Here is a 26,888-nt window from a genome sequence, read left to right as displayed (position 1 = left end):
GATTACAATCTTGTAGTTGGAACGAGAGTACCATCTCCCCAGAAGAACATCTGAGGCTGAAGCTTCAGCTTTGTTTACATACAATGTTCTTTCCTCACATTTTTGATGTATCATATAAACAATAACTATATACTCTATTAATAATATAATAAACAGATCCAGGTACCTTATCGTTCAGGGGCAAAACCCTGCTGGCGGTTTTTCTACAAGGATGCTGCTTTTCGTCCTGGGGTTTGGTTACCTAAGCCGGGATCGTCTTTTCCAGCGGAAGTTCGTGCGCTCCGTATTAATCGGGTATTTTTGTTGATCGCCGCCGCCGCTGCGGCAGGCAGGCAGATAATTATATCCGGAAATTTGACTTTTCGCTGGTACTCGTCTATTTTCGATTTTCAGTGCCCTGCGATGTGTTTTTCTCGGTACGTGTGTGTGGGAATTCACTAATTAGGCATAATGAACCTTTTCGTGGGGTTCCCATCGATCGCTAGGGTTGAAGGACGAGAACGAGGAAGCTTTACGATGATCTTCAACCTGATGGTTATATAATAGGTGGGTGGGAATTTTGTTAATCAGGGTTCAGTGTTTTGTCTCGATCTTAGCTTGGATCTGCAAAAGGAATCACAGCTTCTGAGGACTTTATTATTGTATTTCCAAAAGATCCAAATAATGTGCTCTCTCCAATGAAGATTCAGCAAGTACTTAAATCATTCTTTTTGTACGATTATAACTAAAAAACTTGAGAACCTAGGAATGATTCTGCATTTAGAGAGTTTTTTACTTCGACAAATGTTTCCTTTTGCTAGAGTAACACCATCATTTGATTGATGAAAGGGCTAGACCAGTGCGATATATGGTCGATAAATGATGTATTCATTCGTACCAATCCAGAATTTTCCCGCGGAATCAAAATCCCCAAGGGAAAAAAGAATAACCCAAACGAAAATCTCTCGGGGCAATGCAGAAATTTCGCAGCCGCCGCCGCCGTTGAGAAAATCCAAAGAGCGCAGCGGGCGTCATAGCTGACGTCATACCTGCGTCGGCCATCGCCAGCGAGGGAGAGCCAGAGCCAGAGCGAGAGCGAGAGCCAGCTAGAGAGCCCGTCCCGAGTGTGTGAGCGCTTTGTGTGCGCAAGTGTGCGAGTGGGACAACTAGTGTGGCAGCGGCGCGCAGCGAATGGCCGTCGAGCAGCCGCAAAATGTCAATTTGAGCAATGGCCGAAAGGATCGTGCGTCAGATGCGTTTTGTCGTCGAGTGTGTGAAGATCTATCAAGAGAAGCGAGCGCGTAAAACTCTGAGACATCGACCGAACTCCGATTCAAAGAAAAAGTGCAAATCTTCGAGTGCCGATTCACAGAGAGAAATTGCAAAATCTTTGACGATTGAAAGATAGAAATTGTTGATCAAAAGTATAGGCGAAAGTTTTGCCACAAATAAAGCCCCACAAATGATGAGCACTCGCTCCGTGTCGCCCAAAGTGCTGCTGGACATTAGCTACAAGCCCACGCTGCCGAACATCATGGAGCTGCAGCACAATGTGATCAAACTGATCCAAGTGGAGCAGCAGGCCTATGTGCACTCCAGCCACTACATCCACCAATCCCCAGTGCACCAGCACCAGCAACAGCAGCAGCAACAGCATCCCCAGTACGCGCCTTTGCCCTCGGAGTACGCGGCCTATGGCATTACGGAGCTGGAGGACACCGACTACAATATACCAAGCAACGAGATCCTGAGCACCAGCAGCAGCACGCACAGCAACCACAGTGCCCAAAGCGCCAGCCTGGAGCTGAACAACAACCACACGGCCAGCAACAGCAACGGCAGCAGCAACAATCAGAACGGATTCGATCAGCAGTCGGTGGCTGGATCGGGTTCCTCCTGGAACGAGCACGGAAAGCGGGCCAGGAGCAGCAGCGACTATGACTGCCAGTCCGGGGGAACTCTGGCAATGCAACCGGACCACAAGAAGCTGCTCCACCAGCAGCAGCACCAACAGCAGCAGCAACATCAGCAGCAGCAGCAGCAGCAACAGATCTATGTGGATTATCTTCCCACCACCGTGGATGAGGTGGCCTCGGCCCAGACCTGTGCGGGGCCCCAGAGCACCTGCACCTCGCCCCACTCACACTTCGAGTTCCCCGACGAGGAGCTGTCGGAGCACAAGGCTCAGGTCTTCCTGCCCCTCTACACGAATCAGCATCAGCCACAGCAGCAGGCGACACACCAACAGCAGCAGCAGCAGCAGCAGCCACAGAACCCACAGCTCCACTTCCAGAACAGCTACCGGCAGAGCTTTGATGGCTACGAACCGGCCAATTCCCTGAACGGCAGCGCCTACTCAAGCTCGGATCGGGACGACATGGAGTACGTCAGGCACACGGCCCTCAGTTCGGTCAGCGATCTGGCCGCTGGAGGAGGAGTCAACGGCGGCGGCATGTCACCCGCCTGCCTGGCGGATGACGGCAGCTCGGGCAGCCTTCTGGATGGCGTCGATGGGGGCGGCAAGGCCTTCCGCAAGCCCAGGAGACGCCTCAAGCGGAAGCCGAGCAAAACCGAGGAGACGGACGAGTTCAGCAACCAGCGGGTGATGGCCAATGTAAGGGAGCGCCAGCGCACCCAGAGCCTCAACGATGCCTTTAAGTCGCTGCAGCAGATTATACCAACGCTGCCCAGCGATAAGCTAAGCAAGATACAGACCCTGAAGCTGGCCACAAGGTAAGGATACTTCTCCCAGTCCCAGTCCAGTCTTCGTAGCATCCCTCCTGGTTTTCCCTTGTTTCCAGCTAATCCGAAACTTGATTCTGTATTGCAGATACATCGATTTCCTTTGTCGCATGCTCAGCTCCAGCGATATCTCATTGCTGAAGGCCTTGGAGGCCCAGGTCTCGCCAATGGGCTCCTCCTCCCCATACGGGGCAGCCAGCACGCTGCTGAGCGCCGCGGCCAATGGGGCCGATGCCGATCTCAAGTGCCTGCGGAAGGCAAACGGAGCGCCCATCATCCCACCCGAGAAGCTGAGTTATCTTTTTGGGGTGTGGCGCATGGAGGGCGATGTGCAGCACCAGAAGGCATAGCACCAGATCTGCATCTGGATCGAAATCAATATCCTATTTGTGCGCAGTTCCAGGGAGGGCTTCCAGCAACAACAATCGTGTGAATTCCAGAGCCCCAGCCGCTCTCACTCTTCAATTCTCTATCACTCTTTCCATATAATATATTACATGTCTAATAGATCGTAGATGTCTAAGCCTAAACTTATTCTTATTTAATTTTATAGTCTAAACTAAATTAATTGTAAAGAAAGCGATCAAGCGAGAGATGGAAGATGAAAACCGATGAAAAAAAAACAAGGGAAAACCCAAATACAGAAACTCCATTTTGTTGATAATTATTTCTCTTTCCGTTCGGTGTGGTGACCGCCCTTACCCCGCCATTAAATTGGGCGCGAAAATGTCTCTTCGTTGGGGGGGTCCCGGTCCCGGTCCCGGTCTCCAGTCCACAGTCCCCAATCGGATTTCTTTATAAGCGAAGACAATCGAAAAAGCGACAGCGAATGTCGACATACTTAGAGCGTAACGTCATTCCAAAGACGGACGGACGGACAGCTGTATGTATCTTGGAGATACATCTGCATCTCCTATAGATATGTTACTTGTGCGTGTGTGTACTCTTCTGGCAGCCTTTATTCATGGGAAGCCAACCCCAGACATGGAGCAGAAACACATTCACATCCGGTTGATTTATGTTCAAAAACATAAAAACTGTTTACAAAGTAGTATACCGAAAAATCCCAAACAGCACTGAACAGCAAAGTATTTATGTCGCCAAAAAGCGTATTTAAAATGCTCATAATTAGCCCAGTCAGATAATTTAGTCGCTGTCCCCAGTCGGGGGAGGCATGGGCTTAGGAATGGGCATACAAGTGTAACTTCCACTGGACGCTGCCTCATCAAAGGCAGAGCAAGAGGCATCTGCATCTGCATTTGCATCGGCATTGGCATCTCTACCCATCGCTCTCGTTCATAGTTGTTGACTTAATTGCTTTTTAAATGACAGCTCTCGACACGGAGAGCTCTTTGCCAAAGTATTATTTGCTCTATATACAAAGTGGGATGCTTATTTTGGATCTTCTTAGAGATGTGCACACGAGTATTTGCATTTATATGCAGCTATGTATCCATGTGTTTATGTGGATAAATTGGCATATTGCATGAATGTTGACAGGTTGTCGTGTTTTTGGGGTGCGATTGGGGTGGAGAGCATTCGAGTGGAAAGTGTTGGATTATCATAGAACAGAAGTCATTATAAGAGATTATAATACGCACTTGAGTAGTTCAGAGTTTTGGGGAATTCCACTTAGGAAATAGATCACATTAATATCCGTTTTATCACTTCACACATCATTAAATTATCTCTTGTGATGAAATATACTTTTTATCCTTGTAAATCAATCATTTGGCTTACTTTGTCTTGGAACTAATCATCGCTTTATAATAATAATTGTCTAACAATTTATTCTTAGAAGAAACTAAAGTGGAAAGATCTATTTGTTGACACTACGAATTTTTTAGATATATATATATATATATATATATAGATCACCTGCAGATCTTTCCGTTCAGCAATCTGTTTACGAAATAAATACTTGGAATCAGACAGATATGTAGACTGATTCTCTATATTATAGGTATATCTATATGACATCCAACAATAGAATAAACTAATAGTGAAAGAGAATCAATGAATTTTCTAACTACTCTTCTACTTATTCTAATCTCAGCATCGCTTCCAAATCAATAACCAACCAAAATTCACCATTTTCTCTATTTTTCCAATATTCCATGAAATTTCCCTAGAATTTCCACATCTAATTAAGCAACCAAGGCGGCAAACTGAGCTGAAATGAGACAGGAGTCATAAGAACCATCGCATGAGAGGGAAGGAGTGGAAGAACAATTGATTTATACGAGTATTGCTCGCTTGAACGACCCGAATGGCTGCCTGGCTCATGAATGAACCATGGCATGGCCTGAGGCATTATAGATCGTAGATCACACGTTCTATGAGCGGGAGGACGGCAGCGGCGCCTATATTGGAGAGTCAGCGAGGGCCGAGCAGAAAAACATGGGTAAAGGCTCCGATGCCCGGGCAGATCCTGGCATTGTTTTCATTTCATTTACGAGTCGAGTCGCTCGCCCACACCGCACATATGTTGGGAAAGCGCACGGTTTGTCCCCTGGCATGAGGTCCGGTCCTTCTTGCTGCGCACCGAGATTTGCAGTCCTTAGGAGGGTCCTCAGGCGCATAGCACATGCCATTGATTACCATGTGTGAGCGCGTCCTCCATGTGAATTAGCCTTGCGAAAAAAGTCTAGTTAAATCCTATAAAGAAAGATCTCTGCCCGCTGTCCTTGCTGGGTGTCGGTTGTCCTGCAATGTGCCTGCCTGCCTGCCATCTCATCCCTCCGTTATTTCTATATTTAGACACAGGATTTATGGCCGAACGTCATTTGAGCCGCTCTTCCAGTACTTTTTACGGAACCCCTAGGACAACATTGATTTTAAGTTGGAGATGGGGGCGTTGACAGTTCTGTGTCCCGCCTGAGTGCGGGAGCAATCTCCCATTTTTAGGTAGCATTGAATGCCCCTCCCCTTCCCCTGTCATCTCAAGGTAGTTCTGTGAGCCCTTCCTGGTTTTCTTCTGGGAGGCAGAACCAAAACAGTGTTCGAAGGAAACTCAATGCTGTAATTGCAGCGACTGAAACTAATACGCCTTGAGTACAGTGGATAATGCGACTTGTCCTGACTTTCCCCTTAGTTTTTCTATGGTTTTCCCTTGTATTTTTTAGAGGATAAAATTTGAATTTGGGGATTTCTTTCGCGGGGTATGACGAGTTCAAGTGCATAGGGAGCACAAATATTTACTGAAGAATTCGATCTTTGGGCTATTTAATATTTTGAGGGGAGAAAACCCTTTGAAAATAAAGATTTTTCAGGCTTAAATCACACTTACCTATTTATCTACAAAGTTAAATATCTTTCGACTTACAATCCATCTTAAGTTGAACGAAGCTATATCCTCACAATTTCTTCTTGGGAAATTCCAATTTAATAATCAATCAAAAAGTATATTCAGCAATGCCAACCAATCTTGAACCGAGAAAAAGTTTATATATTCAAATACTGACTGATTCTGATCTGTATATGATAAAATCCCCAACCCCATTTCCTTAGTCATCCCCGATGCACTGAAACAGATGACCGTGTCCGTGTCCATGTTAAAGTGAAAACGCTGTGTCCAAAAACTATACGAAGCGTTTCCGATTTCAAAGTAAAGAACCAGACAAACAGCCAGACAGACGGGGAACGGAAGCGTTTGGCCACTTGGAGATTGCATTGTTGTGACCCATTCGCAGACTCATTTGTGCCCCGCTGATTGATTGCCAGTGGGAAGCATACATATACACCCTAGAGCCACTGGCAGTACCAGTACCAGACCCCAGCCCCTATTCCTGGGGCCAGCGCCAACATCTGGTTCACGCAACGATGCCACCGACAGCGAAATATGCAAACTGCTCGAGTAATTAAAATCATCGATATGAGCGTACACCGTACAGTGCTAAACATAGAGGTGCCGGCTGCATTTCGAGTGCATTTTGGCCAATCAATCAGCGATCAAAGTTCATATATGTTGCTTGTGGAAAGAGGGGGCACTCCGTCCCTTTATGGGGGGCTGGGGGGAGGGAGGAGGGACAGTCAGTGCTGACTAATGGCCACCGATGATGAAGTCGGCCGATCTGTCCATCAGCAACAATAACAAAAGGCCCAGCTAATGTACCGACATCACACACCACAGATATGTACTCTCTATAGCCATACATCTACACATCGTTTGATATACATACCAATGCCTGTGTGTGCATCTATGAGCGTGTGTCAGTGGAAGTTCATAAAAAAGACAAGTGAAATATGGTTTATAGTTAAGGTGTATCGACTATGGCTTGCTCTATAAACTATTCCCATTAGAGCTACATTTTATACCATACAACCAAAGACAATACAGTGGTAAGATATTTTTTTGCAACGAGTTGGCACGGTAGTTTTGAAAGGGGCTCTTAAATGTTGGTTGAAAGGCCACAAGAGAGTGCTCAAAGGCCAGCCTCCTGTATGTGCGTTACTCATCTTACTATTTGTATTCTCGTTGATATAACTACACAAATAACATAGACTCAAAGACCTAGAGAGCCTATAGGCTATAAAGATAATGTTCAATGTCTAAGACAAGACAATTCAATCACAATGATTATGCATCATATTGAGTCGTGTATTCATTGATGTATGACCTAGTCAAGACCGATTTGAAACTAGTTTGAATCCATAGATAGCACCCACCTACATATCTCATCTCCCATCCCCTAGTGCATATACGCCATTGAGTTCAACCGAATTCGTAGGGTATTCGAATACGAGTAATTGCTCAGGGGCGCGAAAAAAGGGGCAGCAGCAAAACGATCGCTTTTAGCTCCATCTCTGTCCCACCCTCTGTCGCCGTCTCTGTCAGTTTCTGTTGGTGCTGCCATACCCCTGTATGGAGCCCCTCGTCGGTGGCATAAATATTTTCCTTTTATATTTTTTCAGCCGAAGATGCGCGAGGCACATAAAAAGCAAACTCATACACAGACACACACGCGTTTACTGGTACATAGTATATAGAAGACGGAAAGACCGATCCAAACGATCCAGAGTCGGGTGTACCCGTAGTTGTCTATAAACAAAAAACAATCCATAAAAAAGCCCCATCGATGGCGTTGCTGCGACGCGACGTTGCGCCTCAGCGTTGGCGGTCGACATCCAAAAAGGAAAATCAGAGGAGAACTGAAGAAAACCAAACCAAAGTTTTGTTTATTTACACAAAAACATTTTAGTGACTTGGCCCGAAGGCAAAAACTGTTGACTTCCTCCCACTCTCGCCAGGAAGTAACTGAAAATGGTTTTTCAAATTCCCCAATCCCTCCCCCCTGGTAGAAGAAAGCCTTACAGGAAAGGAAAGCTAGGAAAAGGAACAAGAAAGTTAAGAAATGAAACCAAGCAAAATGGCGATTTCCTTCTTCTGGGAATAAATCGTTACGATCTTGCTCGATTTTGATGTAAACGCTTGACACTTTGCACCAAGATCTCATCTTTCTCCACATCCATGCCCGCGTCACCTCACTTCCCCTTCGCTTGCCTTTGGCCAACCGCAGCCGGCGGCATTCAACATCTGGCGAAAGGGAAAAGATTAATTTCTGACAGCGCGGGAGCGTCCCCAAAGGCGTAGATACAAAGAAGAGGAAGATCTGCTGGCGGCAAAAAGACAAAAAAAAAAACATCAGTTGTAATAAGTGGATCGACTAGAGAATTACCCAGCAGCAAAAGTGGGGTATTCAGAGATATTTGTTAGGAAACTACTTATATGGTGTACTCAAACTCTGAAATAATTTAAATAAAACATTAATCAGAAAGGTTTTCCTCGCTGTAATACATTGGAAAGTGAATTATGTTCCCAGCAACTAATTCACCATCTTGTCCGATATACCCTTAAAACCCAACCACAGAGAAGCCAAAGGCGAAAATTATTTATGCCTCCGCTGATGGATATGTAGGAACGTCGATGTGGCTGTCGATGCTGATGTTACAGGCAGAGTTTTCCACGCCGCGCTTTTCACGGTCGCATCCATCAATCCCACAGAGCGGAGCGTAATACAATATCCCATATATAGTCGGAATACCAGAGAGTATACATATACACTCGGATCTAGGGACTTAACATAGACTCATTTGGCGCTAGTAGGAGAGGCGTCAGCTCGTCTCTAGAACTAATCATGTGCCAAGAGCAGAGACACATAAAATATTGCCTTGAAATTGAATTCCTTCATTTTGGGACTCTCTGCTTCTCTCTCTTAGTTGCGCTTCTCTGGGGATTGCTTCTTGGGGTTCCTCTTTAGTACTTCATTATGAACGCACTAACGATGTTTTTTTAATGATCTCAAAACTCGACAAAAATCCACTTGACAAAATCCACAAGAAGCAACTCAGGCAGGCAGCATCGTTCTTCCCATTCCCTACTCAAGAGCCGTAAGGGCGAAGGGCCCGATCACTGAAGGGGATCGAAACTATATACAAGGGAGAGGGAAGCATGTACATAAACATATATGTACATATGTATATTGTATATGCATTTTTGCACAGACACTTTATGTCTGGTGGGATTCGGGTATGTGTGAAAAAGACCATTGAATGTCGGGCATATCTTTGGAGCCTTGTTATTGGTGCGAGGCGTGAGTCGAGCTGTTGATGGGCAGGGACAATAAAAATTTTTAGAGCAGAAACAGCCATGAAATGCCATTGAAAGTTTCTGCTGAAAGATGGGAAATACGATGAGCAGGTAAACAAATATGTAAGCAAGCAAATTATGATGAGAGAGGTTACAAATTGTACAAGTTTATTTGGTAGTTTCCTCTAAAATCGGGGGAAATACCTGCCTAGAAATTTTGATCTATTTAGGAGACTATACTTCACATAATTGGTATCTTTTATCATACGAACTTTTCATCAGAAATGCTTTGCTCTCTAATTCAAGTCGTTGTCATGATTGTCTTTTGATTGCTGGCTAAGTTAAAGCTCAGTTAATAATAATAATAGAAGAGCTTTTGGTATATGGTATTGCAGCTAGTAGTTAACCTGAATGAGAACCTTGTTAACGGGGTTTCCAGTCCATAGTACGTAACAAGACTCGTAGAATCAGGCATATTGATTGTTGGACGACAAATGATTTGCTATGGAAAGCTTGTTGTTTTCTTATGACTGCAATTAATAGCCAGTGCCAGTCATTGCGTGTACGAACAGCATCAACAGTCGTCTATCTATCCGATTTTAACCCAAACGTTCTCAAAGATATGTACGTGTATATGTGATATTTTAAGACAGTTTATATCACCTATCTTTCAAAGAAAGACACTTCTATTCAGTATTGGTAAGCGTTCAGCGTTGTTTGGATTTATAAAATGCAGGCAAATGCTGGTTGTGCAACACCCAATTGACCCAGTTCACCCGCCCGCTCCTGTGACCCCACCACATCTTCCCCTCACTTAAAGCCAACTGCTTTGCCCTGCCGCCTCTCTCTTCCCTCAGCACGTACCCTTGCTATCTCTCTCTTTCCTGGCTGTTTAAAGTAATTTCGCTTAGTCATGGCAAACGATCTGAGCTGGGAAAATCATCATGCAAAACGATATGTAATAAACTGTCTGCAGTGCACTTGTTGCAGGGTTTTGAAGAGGGGCAGTGGTAACGCATCAATTCCTAAGACATACATATATAGAGGGAAATGTAAGGGCAGAGACAGAAAAAGAATCAGAGACAGAAGCAAAGACAGAAGCATATTCAAACAAGAAAAGCAACCCAATCCATATAGCCGAGGCTTTTAATACTCTCCCAAACGATCCCTCCTATTTCAGCAGAAAGTGATATGTGGTTCAGTATATAAGCCTCCAAAGAAGCTGTTAGAAAGAGTTTTGTTTTGCATTCATAGCGAACTATAAGATACAGGTCACACGATATAGTGTGTATCTCTGTGTATATGCTCCCTCTAAGGGTGTACAAAAGAGAGTTTAAAGTGAAACACGTGTTTTGAATTAAGTGCCTGTCCTCTTTCCACACTCTTTGGACCCCTTTCTCTGCACTTGCCATTCCTCCTTCGCCCGGAGTTGGAGTGTACTCCTCCGCCGCCCATTAGAAGCGCATTCTTGACGCTGTGTGGTTGTTGACATGTTGATGGCCAAAAGGGAAACCCGCATAAAAGACCAAATTCCATGTTGCATGCGGAATAATCACGTGCAAACCACAATCTCAGAATCGCAGCCGACAATTCAGCGTAATAACAATGCAAAAAAAACACACTAACACACACTCAGACACACCTGGCTCACCTGGTTTGCCTGTCTGTGTGGCTCTGCTCTGGCTTTGACTCAGGTGCAGAGCTTATTGCCTCGACCCGAAGCCAGCTTCGTGCGCCGTTTGCGACCTGTTGCGGCGCTGGCAGAGCTTCAGCTTCAGGCTGCGGACCGGCTGCTGGCAGGTTTTTGGGGCGCAGTTGATGAACGAAGCTGCTGGCCGAACGACGCGACCGGCTTTAAGCTCCCATAACTCCAAAACTCCGACATCTATCCGAGACCCTGGCTGATGTTCTACCCAGTGCGTGCCGTGAATCAATCAAGCGTTATCAAGTGCTTAACAATTTCATACGCAATTTCCTCACTGATCTTACACTCGGATGATACGCGATCCCCGAGACAGATCAATGATATCTTAATCCCCAGAGCAGTACGAGATGTGAGGGAACCATAAGCAAAGAAATATAACAAAAGAAAGGAGAAGAAGACTTTAGTGAAAGTGATGAAGCGTCGCGCAGCATCAGTGGCAGCTTCAACCGCATCCGCGTCTCAGGCGCTTGACGAGGTTGGGCTCTTAATGATGTCTGCCGATGTATGCCACCAACAGAAACAGACACAAACAACAATAACCACAACACTTAATTTTTGCATGCGCCAAATGTTGTAAAAGAAAAAAAACTAATTTGCAGCCTGTGGCCTGAAATTTAAGTTTTAAGTCCAACAGAAAGTGAGATAGTGATGTTTATGCGGTGCTAAGAAATGTTCAACACGGGCAAAGAAAAAGCAGAGGTTTATATACTGATTTCAATCAGAGACCAATTCAATTTAATCAGCCCATTTGAAGTCAAGGTCTTGATAGAGCTTTCTCATATTTTTTCTTCACTGGAAATTTTTCCAGTAACTAAATACATATCTAAGAAGTGAAGTCCTAATTCATAAATATATAAAAAGATTTATGACCCTTTAAAGATCTCTAAACCTTTATTTCTTCCCAAATATCTTTCATTGATCTTTTAAATCCTCAGTTTTCTCTTTGTATGCCACCGCCTGCTACGTACAATAGTCTTACTTCCTAAATAATAAACGTGGTTTAATTGTCTCCGACATTAGACATGGCTTTAACACCCATTAACGGGTTTTATTAGGCAGCTTAAGCGTAAGTTTCTGCTGACTCTGCGATTCGACGCACATAAACAGGCAGAGCAGACCCCAAAACTCACCTTGAAAGTACTTACTCACGCACACATCCGCACACAAATGGATACACTTAAAACAAAAGCGTCACAGCTTCAGTCAGCCTCAAAAACAGGCCATTTTTCTTCATCTTCTGTCTTTTGTGTCACCTTTGCACTACAATTGTGGATTCCCTGTACATCTCCTCTTCTCTTCCCATTTGCACGTCTCCATCTATCGCTCAACTCTTCTCTCTTTTTGTCTCCTCCTTCCGACTGTGCCTGGCGCCTAATTACCTATAATTTCGCTACGAAAGTAGCCAACAAAAGCGATAGAAACAACAGAGCCAACTCCAAAGCTGCTAATCCCATCCACATACTAGCAAAAGCCACTGTTAATGTGCTGCTAAGTCCGACACCATGTGCACCGCTCCCGCTGATGATGGGGCTGCCACAGCCACTATTGATGCTGCTGCCCCAAGCCATGGTCCGACGGCCTTGAACTCCACCCAGGTAAATACCATTTACAAAATATATATATACACACACACACACACACACACAGAGGTAGCATACAAGTATTTATGGTTAACATATTTTCGGTTTTCGCTTGATTTGCTTTGTGATTCAGTTGGTTTGGGGCCGCCACCTTATCTGACAACAATAATACTCACGTTGCCATTAAAACTACTAAAAATAAAACTAGATCTTGGCCGAAGTTAAAGATACTCTTACATATAATATGATAATCCTATTTGAATCAAATTTTCGCTGAGCTATGAAGAAAGTCATTAAGTCACATGATTTTAAAGTAATGGTTAACGACCTTTAAAGATAGTTCATACACATGCAGTAGATGAAAACATTTGATCAAAACTATAATACCCCTTTCAAAGAGTACAACAAGATCTTAAACTGAAACTGAAACCAGTTTACTTTTGCCTGCTGATGGTCATAACCGGGACTAGGTCTGGGTCTTGAGAGTATTATGCGAACTGTCGTCTGTTTGGGGTCTTTTTTTATCAGGTTTAAGTGGAAATATTACTGCATCTTGATGTGGTCCTATTCGGGTGTATTTTTGGCGCTTAAGCGAACTTGAAAGTCAAGATCAGGGCAACTGAAAATCGTAGTTAATAGATGGTAAATATTTTAGGGGGGAAAACATGAGCCAAAACACGTTTAAAGATGCATTTCAAAGTGACATCATTGCCGTTCAACATGACAGAACCAACTTCCCTCGAAACAACTGTCAAAAAAATACTAGCACAAACTTCCAAATCAACCGAACAATTCAAGCGTGAGAAGAATCGAAAAAGCTGAACAAAAATTTTCCTAAAATGATGACAGGCAGCGACAACGAACTCCTAATGGAAGAGGAGGGCCAGCCTCTGACCATCTGGCAGAAGGTAAAGGGAATATCCTTATAAGCACCCCCGCTATAATACCCAATCTTAGATCCTGTTCTTTATGGTGGGCCTCACTTCTGCTCTGACTATTTGCGTTTTGATACGTCTCTCAAACAAGTTGACTGCCGATGCGGAGCACAAAGCTATGATGCACTTCAAGGAAATCTCCGCTGGAAATATTGGTCATAGAAACGGATACTAGTATTCACATACTATTATCTTTATATTTTTGCTGTGTTTATATTTCGTTTTGGTTGTTTGCGAATTGCTTAAATAAAGTGCTAAATGATTAATGCGGACTACCTGTACTGAAGTGCAAGCAAAACAGCAAGCAATTAGCAGAAGATCAGGAAAAGCTTTGAATAAACTGTTAATGGAGGGGTTAGTGGGGGATCGAGTGGATCATTAGTTGGTGACAAGAGCGACATTCTACATTCAACGTTTACGCGACGTATTAAGAGTCTTTCATCTGCTACTTTAGGTCTCCATAGCCATAGATCCCAGTCACAATCCGATGGAACAGAAGAGGTCCAACTGGCGAAGCTACCTACAGTGGATAATGGTACCCGTCCTCTCGGGAGGAACAGCGCTGATCTGGTATTACCTAGGAGCTTGGTCGGGACTGGCGGCTCTCTATTGCAGCGTGATAGCAACACTCTTGGTGCGGCCCGGCTGGAGATGGTTCTACATAGCGGCGGTGACAGGTCCTCGCGATATTGTGTAGGCTCTTTGCGTAGCAAATACTCACTTAAGCGACTCTGAATCTAAACTATTTTCGTTTTAGCGCTCTCATTGCCTATATTCGAGTGCTGATGTTTGTGAAGCGACAGGAGCGCAAGAACCTCAACATTGGCGACATTTTCGAGGCCAGTGTGGCCCGGCACCCGGACAAGCTGGCCATCGTGAGCGAGTCCCAGCAGTGGACTTTCCGCCAGCTGAACGAGCATTCGAACCGCGTGGCCAACGTCTTCCACAGTCACGGATACAAAAAGGGCGATGTGGTGGGCCTGCTACTCGAGAATCGGGCCGAGTTTGTGGCCACCTGGCTGGGTCTCTCAAAGATAGGTGTTATTACACCCCTCATCAACACGAATCTGCGAGGAGCCTCCCTCCAGCACAGCATCACTGTAGGCCAGTGCACGGCCTTGATTTACGGGGCCAGCTTCCGATCGGCCGTGATGGACATTGCGAAGGATCTACCCGCCCATGTCGGACTCTATCAGTTCAATGATGAGGGCAGCCTGGCCCATGCTGCTGACGAGGGCTTGAGTCAGGGTCTGGCCCAGCAACTAAACGGACTGCTGGACACGGCTGCCAAAGATAAAGTGGCCGCAGGCGCCACTCGGGCGGATCACCACGACAAGCTGGTCTACATCTACACCTCTGGCACCACTGGTCTGCCCAAGGCAGCGGTCATCACGCACTCGCGGTGAGTATTTCTTTCTCCTGATAATCCTTTCCTGCTTAGCATTTCTTGTTCATTCTTTCTATCCTGTAGCTACTTCTTCATTGCCGCCGGCATCCACTATGCCCTCGGTTTTAGAGACCAGGATGTGTTCTATACACCCCTTCCTCTCTATCACACTGCTGGCGGGGTGATGAGCATGGGCCAGGCCCTGCTCTTTGGCTCCACGGTGGTCATACGCAAGAAATTCAGTGCCTCTGGCTACTTTGCCGACTGCGCACGCTTCCAGTGCACCGTAAGTGCAGTGATTTACATGATAACCCCTTCTCTTCTCACGCAATGCATCCACGACAGATTGGCCAGTACATTGGTGAGATGGCCCGCTATATATTGTCCACTCCATCGGCACCACATGACCGAAAGCATCAGGTGCGCATGGTCTTTGGAAACGGACTGCGTCCTCAAATCTGGCCGCATTTCGTTGAGCGCTTTGGCATCCAGCGCGTCGGTGAATTCTATGGAGCCACCGAGGGCAACGCCAATATCATGAACAACGACAGCACTGTGGGAGCCATTGGCTTCGTTTCACGGGTACTACCGCAGATCTATCCCATATCCATCATACGAGCCGATCCCCACACGGGTGAGCCGCTGAGAAACAAAAAGGGTCTCTGCGACCGCTGTGAGCCCAACGAAACGGGCGTCTTTATTGGGAAAATCGTGAAGGGCAATCCCTGCCGGGAGTTCCTCGGCTATGTGGACACGAAGGCCTCCTCCAAGAAGGTGGTGTACGATGTCTTTGCAAAGGGCGATATGGCCTTTATCTCTGGCGACCTGCTGGTCTCCGATGAACGGGGCTATCTCTACTTCAAGGATCGCACCGGCGACACCTTCCGCTGGAAGGGAGAGAATGTCTCTACTAGCGAGGTGGAGGCACAGCTCAGCAACCTGGCCGGATACAAGGATGTCATCGTGTATGGGGTCAGCATACCCCAAACCGAAGGCCGGGCCGGTATGGCCGCCATATACGATCCCACGCGAGAAGTGAAGGTGGAGATGCTGGGCCAGGAGCTCACTAAGGCTCTGCCCAGCTATGCACGTCCGCAGTTTCTGCGCTTCCTCCGGAAGATCGACCTGACGGGCACGTTCAAGCTGAGAAAAGTGGAGCTACAGCAGCAGGGCTTCGATCCGGCGGCCATCGAGGATGAGTTGTTCTATGCAGGATCGGATGGTGTCTATGCCCCGCTCACCCAGTCCGTCTACGAGCGGATTCAGCGCAACGAAATGCGATTCTAGGAACGAAACTGGAGGAGGTTATTACTCCATGGTTGAGCTAAGACTGTGCCCCCCATCATCGAAGTTAGGGCCAATACCTCCACTTTCGACTCGAAAGGGAATGTATTTCCCGAGTTATAATCTTTGTCTATCTGTTAGGTTTAATTTGGTAGAATTCTATATTGTGCTAGCATAAAATAACGATAAAAGGAAACTTACAATGGAAAAAGCATCTTGGATCTATTCTCCCCACCAGGGAATCCGACCAGTTTTATTTGTTCGGAAACGAGTATATGTAGGTGGAGAGTAGATCGGAAATCTTATCTAAATACTTTCAGCAGTCTCGTATGGATGTGCTCAGTCATCATTCCTTGGGCGGCACATCTTTGTTGAGATCGCTCTTCTTTTTCTGATCCATGCGCTGCTCTACCTGATCAAGGCGCGCGCTCATGGCATCCAGCGAGGTGAGCAGACCCTCCTGGATCTCCCCGTACCGCTTCATGGCCAATATGAGGCTCTCCTCGATCAGTTCGCTCTGCTGTGCATACTCCCCGTTGTTTTGGGTGACCTGCTTCAGCTGATCCAGGCACTCGCTGGGTATGCTACGGAAATATTCCGCGCCCAGGGCCGGCTCCAGTTGCTTTATCCGCTCCAGCTGTTCGGCCTGGGTGTGCAGTTCGGGTGCTACCGCATTGAGGTACACTTCCTTGCAGCGCACCTGCTGGTGCTCGTCCAGAAAGTTGGGGTCCAAATACTTCTCTAGCTCGGCCGCCCGTCCCACGCACTGCTGCAGCTGGGCACGTCCTGTTGTCGCCTCACTGAGTAGGGCGTTGGCGGAACAAAGAGAGTCCACTATTCCCTCGTCGCTCTCCGCCTCCCGCACGGGCCCCAGGACTCGGGTTAATGCATCGATGCGCTTCTCCAGTATGTCCAGGGCGTCCATTTTCAATGTTTTTTTTATTTTTTTCCCTTTAAATGATGTCACTTGTGCTAGAGACGATATATCGATTAAATATACCGTCCGATACTTAGAAATATACCATCTCATTTTCAAAATATACCGCAAATATACCGATGAAAAAAAAAACTGTTTTAATAATATCTCTAAAATATAAATTTTATATCTTGAAATTCTCTAATGATAACGACTCCGCATCCTTGTTGACTTGCGCCAGACTGTCCTCGGAAATGATGCGAACTACATCGGTATCAGGCTCGTCGCCCGTTGAATCGTCCAGGACACACAACAAGCCATCATTTTCCATGTACGGGAAAAAGAACTCTGGCTTGTCCCAACTGGATCGCTCACCGATACCGCAATGAGACTCCTGGGCCATGTGTTCGGTTAGCAAGTCGAGATCATCAAACTGGATGTCACAGCTAACACAGCGACGCATGCACAGCTGGCGACGTATATAGTTGACCACCTTGACGCGCTGATAGAAGTTCAGTGCGCTGGTGGCGACATCGAAATCCAAGCTATGGGCATCTATCATGTGCTGTTTGAGGCCAGCGAAATGGTCGCCGAGATGCGGGCAGTAGAGACACTTGAGCGAATGTGGCTCGCCATCCCCGGCCCAGTCAGACCAGTCCGAATCATGCTCACCCTCCGAGTCTGGACGAGCAAAGTGCTTGTCAAAGTCCATGTTTTCCATGTCTGCGGATACTGACCCGGAGGGCTGTCGTCGTTTCTGGTGCTGCTGCTTTCGAGGTGCCGGCGCCGGGGCCCGATTGTAGTTTATTAGGAAGTACTTGTCGTACTCGCGGCGATTGGGATTGATGCGCTTGTGCCCCTTCTTGCGCATATGTTCCTTCAGAACGGTTCTATCCTTGAAGACCTTCTCGCAGTACAGGCAAATCAATTGGTTCAAATTTGCTTCCAGCTGGTCGAGCAGCTCATCCACATAGACCAACTTCTCGGGCTTTCCCACCAGCAGAAAGTGCTTGTCAAACAAGTGATCCAGGTAGTCGGCCCTAAGGCCCTTGATTACGGTTCTGCAGAAAAGACACTCCTTGGAGAAGTTCCGGTCCGTGAGCTCGAAATGGTGTCGCTCCAGGGCGGTTTTCAGTCGTTCCTCCCGCAGTCGCTGGCGAAGCTCGTAGTCCTGCGGCAGTATATCACAGAGCAAATAATATTTCTCGTTTCTGGCATATGTTCCATCGGGCAGCTGGTCCAGGAACATGGTCGTGCAGTATTGCTCGAATTCATGGCCTGAAAGACACCAAATTATATAAAAGAATCCCTCAAAAGGCACTTTAGGCGCGCACTATGAAACTCTTTTTCCCAGTATTGCAAATAATCCTCCAACAGCGCGATATCCTCCACATCGGCGATGACCAGCCGATGCTCCAGATACAGGTGCGCCAGGCAGTCGTCTTTGTCAGCGGGAAATATATACACCTTCTCGCATTTCAAGCACTTTACGACCGTGTTTGCCGAGGGCTTCAGCACAGAGCTGAATTTATTTTCCAATTTGGGTGCAACATCTTCTGGAACGGTGTCCACCGCGTGCTCCATTTTTTATTTGTCAACAACGAAACAACAAAATATTTATTCGTCACCCTCAGAAATATACCGAAATATACCGTCTCAATATACCGATTAAAAAACGAACTTAGCCCACTTAAGCCCCTTTATTTAAACGTGAGTTAAGCCGCCGAAAACCAAAAAAAAAACTATTTTCGTGGAAAGTTTTTAAAAGACACCGGTCGACAATGTGCTAATTCTCTGTCCATGATCTTCGTGATATATTTCAGTGGCTGCCTGTCGGTATTTTTGCCTATCATACCTTTATTTTGAAAATACAAATTTAACAGAAATGTCTGCTTTAAAAAACAAAACAGTGGTTAACAGTGGCATTAATTCTAAAATGATCGTAGAGGTGTGAAAATGTGTGTATCTATACATGAGATCTTAAAAACAACTAGCATTTCATGTAATTACCACCAGATGGCGCTGGCTTCACAGGTAAACGTCATGTACAAACATCACTTGTTTATTTTCGATTCGCATATTCTTTAAACACTTCGATGTAATGATTTATTTTAACTTATGATGGTACATGATATACGGTGATACATTTATAACTGTATAGAATCCTGAGCTACGAAAGCAGATAAGATATCATTCTTATGGCAGTTATACTTACTACATGCCTAAGGAATGTGGTTGCTCATGGACACCACTTCTATGGCCGCTATGGCTCTTCTCAAGAACATCCTTTTCCTTATGGCTGTGGCGCCATACTTATATATTTATAAGTACTCCACCCAATTGTTACTCGGGGTCTTCAAAATTCTAATCCATTTCTTTAATTCAGTTGCCAAGTCCCCATATCTTTCCAAGAATGCGAGACAAGTCACACAGAAACGACAGTAAATTTTCCTCTTTATTTATGTGGCTCCACCGGAGCAGGAGCATCGTTCCAGGGCTTCGGCCTTGCCGAAGATCACGAACAGCCCGTTGCCCACCAGATAGAAGCGGCAATGAAGAATACTATGCGCCACAGATCGGGATCTTTCTGTAAGGAACAGCACAACATAAAACCGAATCAGTAACTGGAGGGAGCTGACGGGTATAGCAATTATCTAACCTCATCGGTGACAATGACACCGACCACCAGCGGAGCGATTATACTCATGATATTGGCCACGCAGCTGGTGATGCCCATCAGGATGCCGGTAAAGTTCGGCGACAGATCCAGGTGGTTCATGTTGAAGCCCAGGTAAGTGGCGCCGCTCATTCCAACTGTGAAGCATAGCTGGACCACGGCCAGCGTGGACTGGTCGGCCCTCACATACCCCAGACCGATGATTGTGATCATGGGGATCCACAGACCAATCGTGTTGAACAGCTTGCGGCTGGTCCCCGTGGAGATGCAGTTGCGGTTGTTCAATTGGGCCGACATCTTTGAGAAGACGAAAGACATGAAGAACATGCTGACGTAAGGAAGGGACGAGAGCAGGGCGTTTGACTTGATGTCCTTGCCAAGGACGCTCTTCATGTAGCTTGGAATTTGCGTCAGGAGTGTCCAGAAGTCCCAGTTGAAGACGCTGTGCGAAACCATTAGGACCAAAAATGGTGGCGAGCCGAAGATGCGGAGCCAGGGGGTCTTCAGTTCCGTATGGAGTCCGAATCTGTCATGGCCACGACTGCCACAGATAGATTGACACGAAGGGCGTAGGTGACTGACAGGCCCCAGAAGATCAGAACCACCTGCCAATGACGCACTCCTCGTCCTGAAATACAAAGGAGTCAAGCACTAACATGTCTATGGAGACCTAATAAGTATTTTAACCTGGCATCTCAGAGCAATAGATATGAACGTATTCTGATCAATAATGCATGTATGTCAAGGCCCACTGGATGAGGTTGTGGCGGTCTCGTTCCCCCTACCGCTTTTGAGAATCAAACACTCTTGTGGTTTTCTTTTCACATGCTGTAGCTGTCTGTAGTCTGATACAGCACACATATAGTACAATATAATTATTATTTTCGCCTCACTTTGTGAGTGCCCTTACATAATTAGTCACTATAACTAAACCTAAGACGAGGGGAACGCGAATACAGAGTACAGTAACGAATAGTTTACAAATATAAAAAAAAATACACGGAGCGCGAATTAGTTCGGACAATGCGAAAATGCATTGCATAGCGCTCCATTGCTCCATTAGGATTGACAGTTGGCCGACCACCGGATCGGATCGGATCTGATCGGATCCGGTTCGGCTGGGTTTTGGTGGAAAACTGAACTAGCTGACTAGCGGTTTCTCTTCACATTTCGCTAAATTCGTCGGTGTTAGTGCTGCGACTCCACCTCAGGCGTAGAGTTGCGCCTGGGCTTCGCCGGGGGATCGTTCCAGGGCTGCACTTCGGCCTTACCGAAGATCACGAACAGCCCGTTGCCCACTAGGTAGAAGCCAGCGGCAATGAAGAATACTATGCGCCACAGATCGGGATCTTTCTGTAAAGAACAACACAACAGAAAAACCGAATCAGTAAGTAGAGGGAGCTGACAGGTGTAGCCGAGTATCTTACCTCATCGGTGACAATGACACCAACCACTAACGGGGCGATTATGCTCATGATATTGCCCACGCAGTTGGTGATGCCCATCAGGATGCCGGCAAAGTTCGGCGACAGATCTATGTGGTTCATGTTGAAGCCCAGGTAAGTGGCGCCGTTCGTGCCTACGGTGAAGCAGAGCAGGACAACGGCCAAGGTTCCCTGGTCCGCACCCGTATAGCCCAGTCCGATAAGCGTGACCATGGGGATCCAGGTGCCAATCGTGTTGAACAGCTTGCGACTGGTCCCCGTAGAGATGCAGTTGCGGTTGTTCAACTGGGCGGATATAGCGGAGAAGACGAACGACATGCAGAACATGCAGAAGTAGGGAAGGGACGAGAGCAGGGCGTTCGACTTGATGTCCTTGCCCAGGATGTTCTTCATGTAGCTGGGAATCTCAGTCAGCAGGGTCCAGAAGCCCCAGTTGTGAGTGGAGTGTGCCACGATCAGCACTAAGAATGAAGGCGATGTGAATATGCTCAGCCAGGGTGTACGGGGCTGCGGCTGCTCCTTTGCCTGATCCTGTACAGTGGCCACTTCACCGGCCTGCGCCATTTCAATCAGCTTGCGCTCCTCCGACGAGATGCTCTTGCACTCCGACGGCGAGCTTGCGCCCCAAATGAAGTACACGATCGACCAAACGCATCCGACTCCGCCGGAGATGTAGAAGATGCTTGGCCACCCAGCCGATGAGGCGGCCAACATTCCACTGGTGGCCAGCATGATGATCGTGCCAAACTGATTGCCCGAATATGCGCATGTGCCGAGCGTGGCACGCTCCTTCGGAGGCGCCCACTGGGATAGGATAGTGTGCGTGGATGGGAAGACCACGCCCTGGCATAGACCCTCGACCACACGCAGGGCGCACACCAATTGCCAGCCTCCAAGTTTGGCGCAGAGGGGCGTTAGGATGTTCAGCACCGAGCAGATGGTGAGACCTGAAAGGATCATCACTTTGCCACCGAATTTCCTCGCCAGCTGGCCAGCCGGCACCTGTGTGACCACATAGCCCCAGAAGAAACTGCTCAGCAGCAGGGATTTTATCTTATCCGACCAGTTGTACTCCTAAAAAGCAAAAGAGTTAGCTAGGTTTCGAGCTGACGTTGGTGCCAGTGAAGATTACTTACAGGAAAATGCGGATTTGCGGAGTTTGAATCAAGCATGGCCACCACGGCCACGGATAGGTTGACGCGCTGGGCATAGGCCACCGTCAGGGCGCAGAAGAGAAGAAAGACCTGGAAGTGGCGTACTCCCAGACCGGAACCTGCAACGAAACGTAATCGATTAGGAGGTGCGGTGGGTAATCTGATCATCGACTGCGCACTCCATTCAGTTCAATCAATCGATTGGCTATCAGCTATTGACCGCGCTATCTGCGCCATGAGTGGTTCTGGATGGGTTTTTATATTTTTGTAGAAGGCTGTAGGTCACCTGTAGGTCGCTTGCCTGTTGAAGTCTGTCCAAGATTTGGAATCGCTTTTGCGTTTCGGCCCACTTAAACTGGCTACAGCTGGAAATAGATTTATGGCAGACACTGTTCAAGCTCTACCCCTTTTTCGGGTTTATTTCTTCTTCTGTGATTGCCGTAATTTAACTAAAATTTATCATCCCTTATCTGGCAGACAGGCGACTAGGAGATATAACTATTTGCCTTTCTATTTGCGGTTTTGGAACGCTTCTGGTTTCTGGATTACGTGGCGGATTCTTGCGGAAAAATTCCATTCATTCATTCATTCTGCGAATGGCGCCGAAATGGGGACCCCCCACCCCTTTAAGATCTCTCCCAACAGTTGAATCTATCTGCCTTTTTATACGTATATTTAACTATTTCTTTGTTGGTTTAATCTCAAGTGAGTCGGCTGAGATTAGTATGGCCATAAGTGGGTGGTAAACTAGCAGTTACAATTGCTTTTGAGTCCAGATTTTACGGCATTTACAGTACTTGCAAGCACCAGGATTTACCCATACTGGAACACACCCACTTTTCATTCTTCTGTCAAGGGGCTCGTCTTCTTTGGATATTCTTATCACCAACGGATAACAGAATCAACGGTATCGAGACCCATCAGGGCGCTGCATCTGGCATGTCAGAACATGCAAATTCGTGATGATGCCTGAATAAATTATGAGGTTTAACTGAGATTTTTTTGAGGTTACACTGAGCAGAGAGCATCTGAAAAGCGATTTGTGCATCAATCAAAACGAAACCATTAAAAAGAGAGAATCGCAGGGCCCTGCTGCAAGACTTTGTGTTGGATCTTAAGGACTTGTAGTAGACTTATTGTGGTATGCTGCGAGAGTGATTGAATTTATTGAGAAGTACAGGTTCTCGTAATAGGCACTTTAAGACACCCTTTGAGCATTGAAAGGACAAAGAGAATTACATCATATTCAAATTATAAGACCCACCTTCATCCTCGAAACGACGATTTTTCACGGTGTTAACCATAATGGGATTCGTTAGCTCTGAACTCAAAAATTACAGCTTTGCTTTGTCTGGCACTACTGTTCACCGCGAAGCCTGTTCACTAACTGATGGATACTTGATAGAGAATCTTACAGTGCTACCAGTGCTGTACGCAAATAGTCAGATCATCTAACCAGCAGCATCTCTGTATCTGTATCTGTGTATCTGTATCTCTGTCTGTCTGTGTGATTTGTTAGTTGAGAGCAAATGAGCGTGCAGCTTCCCAAAGTTACCCCCAGAACCGTGCCACCCCCTACATAAGCTTCGGGGCGTGTAACGCTTCCAATCGGGCTTATCAGCCGTATGTCATCCATTGCACCTTAAGGCCCCCAGTGCTGTAACCAATTCTGGTATTCTGGCATTACGTATGCATCGCTGATAACGGGGGGCTATCATTTGGTCAAGGCGTGGCCGGGGGGCTACTTTGAGCCTCTGTCAGCTTTCAATCTCCAGATCAGATCAATCTGTGTTCGATTTATAGTCGGCCAGTTTTGAATCGCTTCATTGCTGTTGCCGTTAGCTTTGAACTTGAAATCTTACCGGTTGGGGAGCTTTTTATTCGCTCAAAAAGTTTAATCGCAAAAGCTGCGCTGCTCGCTGAAAGCTTCATTTCATTGTTTTGGTCTACTACGGTGTGCACCCGATAAAGGGGAAGTATGGAAGTCACGCAATTACAGATGCAATTATCATTCAACTAATTCTGAATTGAAATTCAAATTTTAATCGAATTTGTGTCAGTACTTGGAGTGCTTCACTTTCCCACACCACGCCGTTGGGTACCGTACCCCAGTGATGAATGGATGGACGAATGATGAACGAGGTGTCGACTGGACGTCTTGACACGCTTATTGTGTAAATTCATCAGAGCTTAACCGACTTATCATCGAGCGCCGCTGGCTGATAACGATTTTAGCCATTCGACCAGAGGCAGAGTTTCCCCGAACGACTTTCAAATGTCCAGTCAACAGATAGCCCGTGCCACTCCATATCACACCTGTCATTGGATGGGGGTTGCACAGGGACTGCTTTCGAGTGGATGTGGAATCCAAAACTGATGTCACAACAACCTTAGACAAGAGCCGTGCGTCAGATTGCTTATCAGAGGAACTCTTTGGGCGACTTTCGATCAAGCAGCAACAAAAAAAAGCAGACGGAGCCGGTTTGCTTGGATCCTCCCCTATATGGGGTGGCTGGCACTGGGAGTGTGGAGTGTGGAGTGTGGAGTGGAGTGGTGAGGAGGGGGATAACCTTCCCTTCTAGCTGATTTGTGACCAGACTTGCGGTGCTGCCTGGAGCCGGATGTCAGCCTTGTCTCGGTTGGGGGCGCCATGGCGCCTACCTTGCCAATTTGAATATTTAGTGAAAATTATTTAAATACTGCATATATGACAATTACAAAATCCAGAGTTAGTTTTTTATTTCGAGCGCACTCGAGTAATTTATGCTCTGACGGAAGATTTTCCCGGTTTTTGTCAAGTGTTAATGAATCTGAATGCAATTACACGCAGCTCTAAAAAAAGATTTTGCAAGTCGCAAATCAGTTCGGTTATAAGAATCGCTATACGGATATACGCATATTTAATTAGCAGTTCGCCTGTCCCTTTCGACGGCCAAAAGGTTTCAGTTCACATTTTGCTTCTGTTCAATTTCAGCTATTCAGCTCAATTTCCTCCTGTGGAAAGCGGTTTGGTTTAGTCAAAGCAGGAACATAATAGGAAATATGCGAGATTTATGTTTTCGCCTTATACGCCTTACACACGCAGCCTGCTATCGAGCCGTTCAAAGAACGTATCTCCTATCTAAATCTCTAGTCGACGCTGCTGTTGTTTTTGTTTTTGTTTTTGTTTTTGCTTAGTTTAGTCGCCGATGCCGCTGCTTACGTTGCTCATTAGCCGCCGGTACGCGTACTAAACTGGATTCGCGTTAGACTGTCTGTCTGTGGCGTATTGGAGCATTCTTTGTGTGTTTTGTTGCTCTGTTTCACACACGGAGTGGAGTGACTGACAGACACCCAAACAAACTCGGAATAACTGAAAGATTACCGGTGATCGGTTCGTATCTGTGTGCACTATACTGATATACTGGCAGTTGTCGGCTTTCCACTGGACTCAAATTTGCATACGAACTTTGATGATTTATATTTATGGGCTGTGCGAGTGCAAACAAATGCCAGCTTCCTGTCTGAGGCGCCACTCCAGTTCCAGGTATTGATATATTCATATGTATATATCTACGTTTAAGTCCCTAAGATTGGGGAATACCATTTAAATATGTACCTTAAAGCAGATGCACATGTGGTTTCTTAGTTTTTGGGCTTGGAGCCGATAGCACTAGGCCATTAAAAAGACCAGACGCAAGACCAGACTGTCACCGACAGGTACTTCAGATTTAATCCCCCTACCACCTGAAATCGAACAGCAATTGAGGGCTACTATTAATCAATAGTAATATTGTGTTTGCTATTGAGACAGAACCGCCATAATTTGTCCTTCCTCTAGCCAAATACCATTTTAAAATCTGAACCAACTTTCCTGATATTTTCCAATATTAATTTTGTATGGAATGCATTCCATATTCCATTGTGGTTCCACTTACCTTTGGCCTCGGCCTCATCATCCTTCTTGGGGTTCTTCAGGTCCATGGAGTCGTTGCTCCCACCACAGCACATCAGCTTCATGTTTAATGTCCTATTTAATTCCTACTAGATCCTAATACAAGGAGTAAATTCGTGGAGCTACGTTGAGAATTGTTGGGGGTTGTTGGAGGTTGTGGGTGTTATTTTAGCACTTCTATGGGTCGTCGCTCTTAATGTGGCGTGGCAATTCAGTCTCTCCGCCCGCTCACTGCTGGCCAGCAATTCGATCTGATTCGGTTTCGATCGAGGAAAATGTGAGCATATTAACTACTGTTCGAGGTGCCACAACAAAGCAATTGCTGCTGTTTCTATTTCTGTTTCAGTTCGATTTCGGTTACGATTCTCTGCCGTTCGACGGATGCTACCGTTTAGTACCGCGCTCTCGCCACAATTTCAGACCGACTGAACGCTGAATCGGCGCTGGGACTCCATTTATACGGTGTGGCTGGGGGTTGTGCTGTAGCGCCGGCGCGGGCCGTAAGCCCCGAGCCGCTGGCTGGCCAGCGATCGAGACACTCAAACACGCTCGGGGCGGCGG

At 46.4% G+C, this 26,888-nt stretch overlaps 7 protein-coding genes across 11 annotated transcripts; 3 read left to right on the top strand and 4 right to left on the bottom strand.

Annotated features, from left to right (window-relative positions):
• Nucleotides 1-1,232: 1,232 nt before the first annotated feature.
• LOC108160634 (protein twist) lies at nucleotides 1,233-3,385 on the top strand. Its single transcript, XM_017294763.2, has 2 exons — nucleotides 1,233-2,712; nucleotides 2,810-3,385. Exons 1-2 carry the CDS (start codon nucleotides 1,442-1,444, stop codon nucleotides 3,069-3,071), a joined length of 1,533 nt encoding a protein of 510 aa, XP_017150252.1. The 5' UTR covers nucleotides 1,233-1,441; the 3' UTR covers nucleotides 3,072-3,385.
• A 7,729-nt stretch (nucleotides 3,386-11,114) lies between these two features.
• LOC108160551 (long-chain fatty acid transport protein 1) lies at nucleotides 11,115-16,404 on the top strand. 4 transcript variants are annotated; one of them, XM_017294619.2, is made up of 6 exons: nucleotides 11,115-11,226; nucleotides 12,418-12,610; nucleotides 13,985-14,223; nucleotides 14,288-14,932; nucleotides 15,002-15,203; nucleotides 15,263-16,404. In XM_017294619.2, exons 2-6 carry the CDS (start codon nucleotides 12,518-12,520, stop codon nucleotides 16,202-16,204), a joined length of 2,121 nt encoding a protein of 706 aa, XP_017150108.1. In that variant the 5' UTR covers nucleotides 11,115-11,226; nucleotides 12,418-12,517; the 3' UTR covers nucleotides 16,205-16,404. The 4 variants fall into 4 exon arrangements, with proteins under 4 accessions (XP_017150108.1, XP_017150109.1, XP_017150111.1 ...); XM_017294620.2 differs by having other exon boundaries at nucleotides 12,415-12,610; XM_017294622.2 differs by having other exon boundaries at nucleotides 11,115-11,258.
• Nucleotides 13,339-13,796, top strand: LOC108160553. The gene is made up of 2 exons (XM_017294626.2): nucleotides 13,339-13,503; nucleotides 13,553-13,796. The coding sequence occupies exons 1-2, from the start codon at nucleotides 13,435-13,437 to the stop codon at nucleotides 13,703-13,705; spliced, it is 222 nt and encodes a 73-aa protein (XP_017150115.1). The 5' UTR covers nucleotides 13,339-13,434; the 3' UTR covers nucleotides 13,706-13,796.
• On the bottom strand, nucleotides 16,344-17,198 carry LOC108160552. The gene has a single exon (XM_017294623.2). It carries the CDS (start codon nucleotides 17,124-17,126, stop codon nucleotides 16,548-16,550), a length of 579 nt encoding a protein of 192 aa, XP_017150112.1. The 5' UTR covers nucleotides 17,127-17,198; the 3' UTR covers nucleotides 16,344-16,547.
• A 54-nt stretch (nucleotides 17,199-17,252) lies between these two features.
• Nucleotides 17,253-18,755, bottom strand: LOC108160657 (zinc finger protein 277). The gene is made up of 2 exons (XM_017294794.2): nucleotides 18,452-18,755; nucleotides 17,253-18,395 (listed from the first exon to the last, which is right to left on the bottom strand). The coding sequence occupies exons 1-2, from the start codon at nucleotides 18,699-18,701 to the stop codon at nucleotides 17,302-17,304; spliced, it is 1,344 nt and encodes a 447-aa protein (XP_017150283.1). The 5' UTR covers nucleotides 18,702-18,755; the 3' UTR covers nucleotides 17,253-17,301.
• Nucleotides 18,756-19,217: 462 nt separating this feature from the next.
• On the bottom strand, nucleotides 19,218-20,564 carry LOC108160086 (putative inorganic phosphate cotransporter). Its single transcript, XM_033390593.1, has 3 exons — nucleotides 20,482-20,564; nucleotides 19,777-20,422; nucleotides 19,218-19,704 (listed from the first exon to the last, which is right to left on the bottom strand). Exons 2-3 carry the CDS (start codon nucleotides 20,248-20,250, stop codon nucleotides 19,633-19,635), a joined length of 546 nt encoding a protein of 181 aa, XP_033246484.1. The 5' UTR covers nucleotides 20,251-20,422; nucleotides 20,482-20,564; the 3' UTR covers nucleotides 19,218-19,632.
• Nucleotides 20,565-20,607: 43 nt separating this feature from the next.
• Nucleotides 20,608-26,764, bottom strand: LOC108160084 (putative inorganic phosphate cotransporter). 2 transcript variants are annotated; one of them, XM_017293856.2, is made up of 4 exons: nucleotides 26,311-26,764; nucleotides 22,376-22,512; nucleotides 21,222-22,313; nucleotides 20,608-21,147 (listed from the first exon to the last, which is right to left on the bottom strand). In XM_017293856.2, the coding sequence occupies exons 1-4, from the start codon at nucleotides 26,390-26,392 to the stop codon at nucleotides 20,983-20,985; spliced, it is 1,476 nt and encodes a 491-aa protein (XP_017149345.1). In that variant the 5' UTR covers nucleotides 26,393-26,764; the 3' UTR covers nucleotides 20,608-20,982. The 2 variants fall into 2 exon arrangements, with proteins under 2 accessions (XP_017149345.1, XP_017149346.1); XM_017293857.2 differs by lacking the exon at nucleotides 26,311-26,764 and adding an exon at nucleotides 23,658-23,764.
• Nucleotides 26,765-26,888: the final 124 nt, after the last annotated feature.

Source organism: Drosophila miranda, chromosome 3 (genome assembly GCF_003369915.1).
Source record: "Drosophila miranda strain MSH22 chromosome 3, D.miranda_PacBio2.1, whole genome shotgun sequence".
Lineage (NCBI taxonomy): Eukaryota > Metazoa > Arthropoda > Insecta > Diptera > Drosophilidae > Drosophila > Drosophila miranda.
Note: the sequence above shows the minus strand (reverse complement) of the source record. Positions and strands in the feature narration are given on the sequence as shown.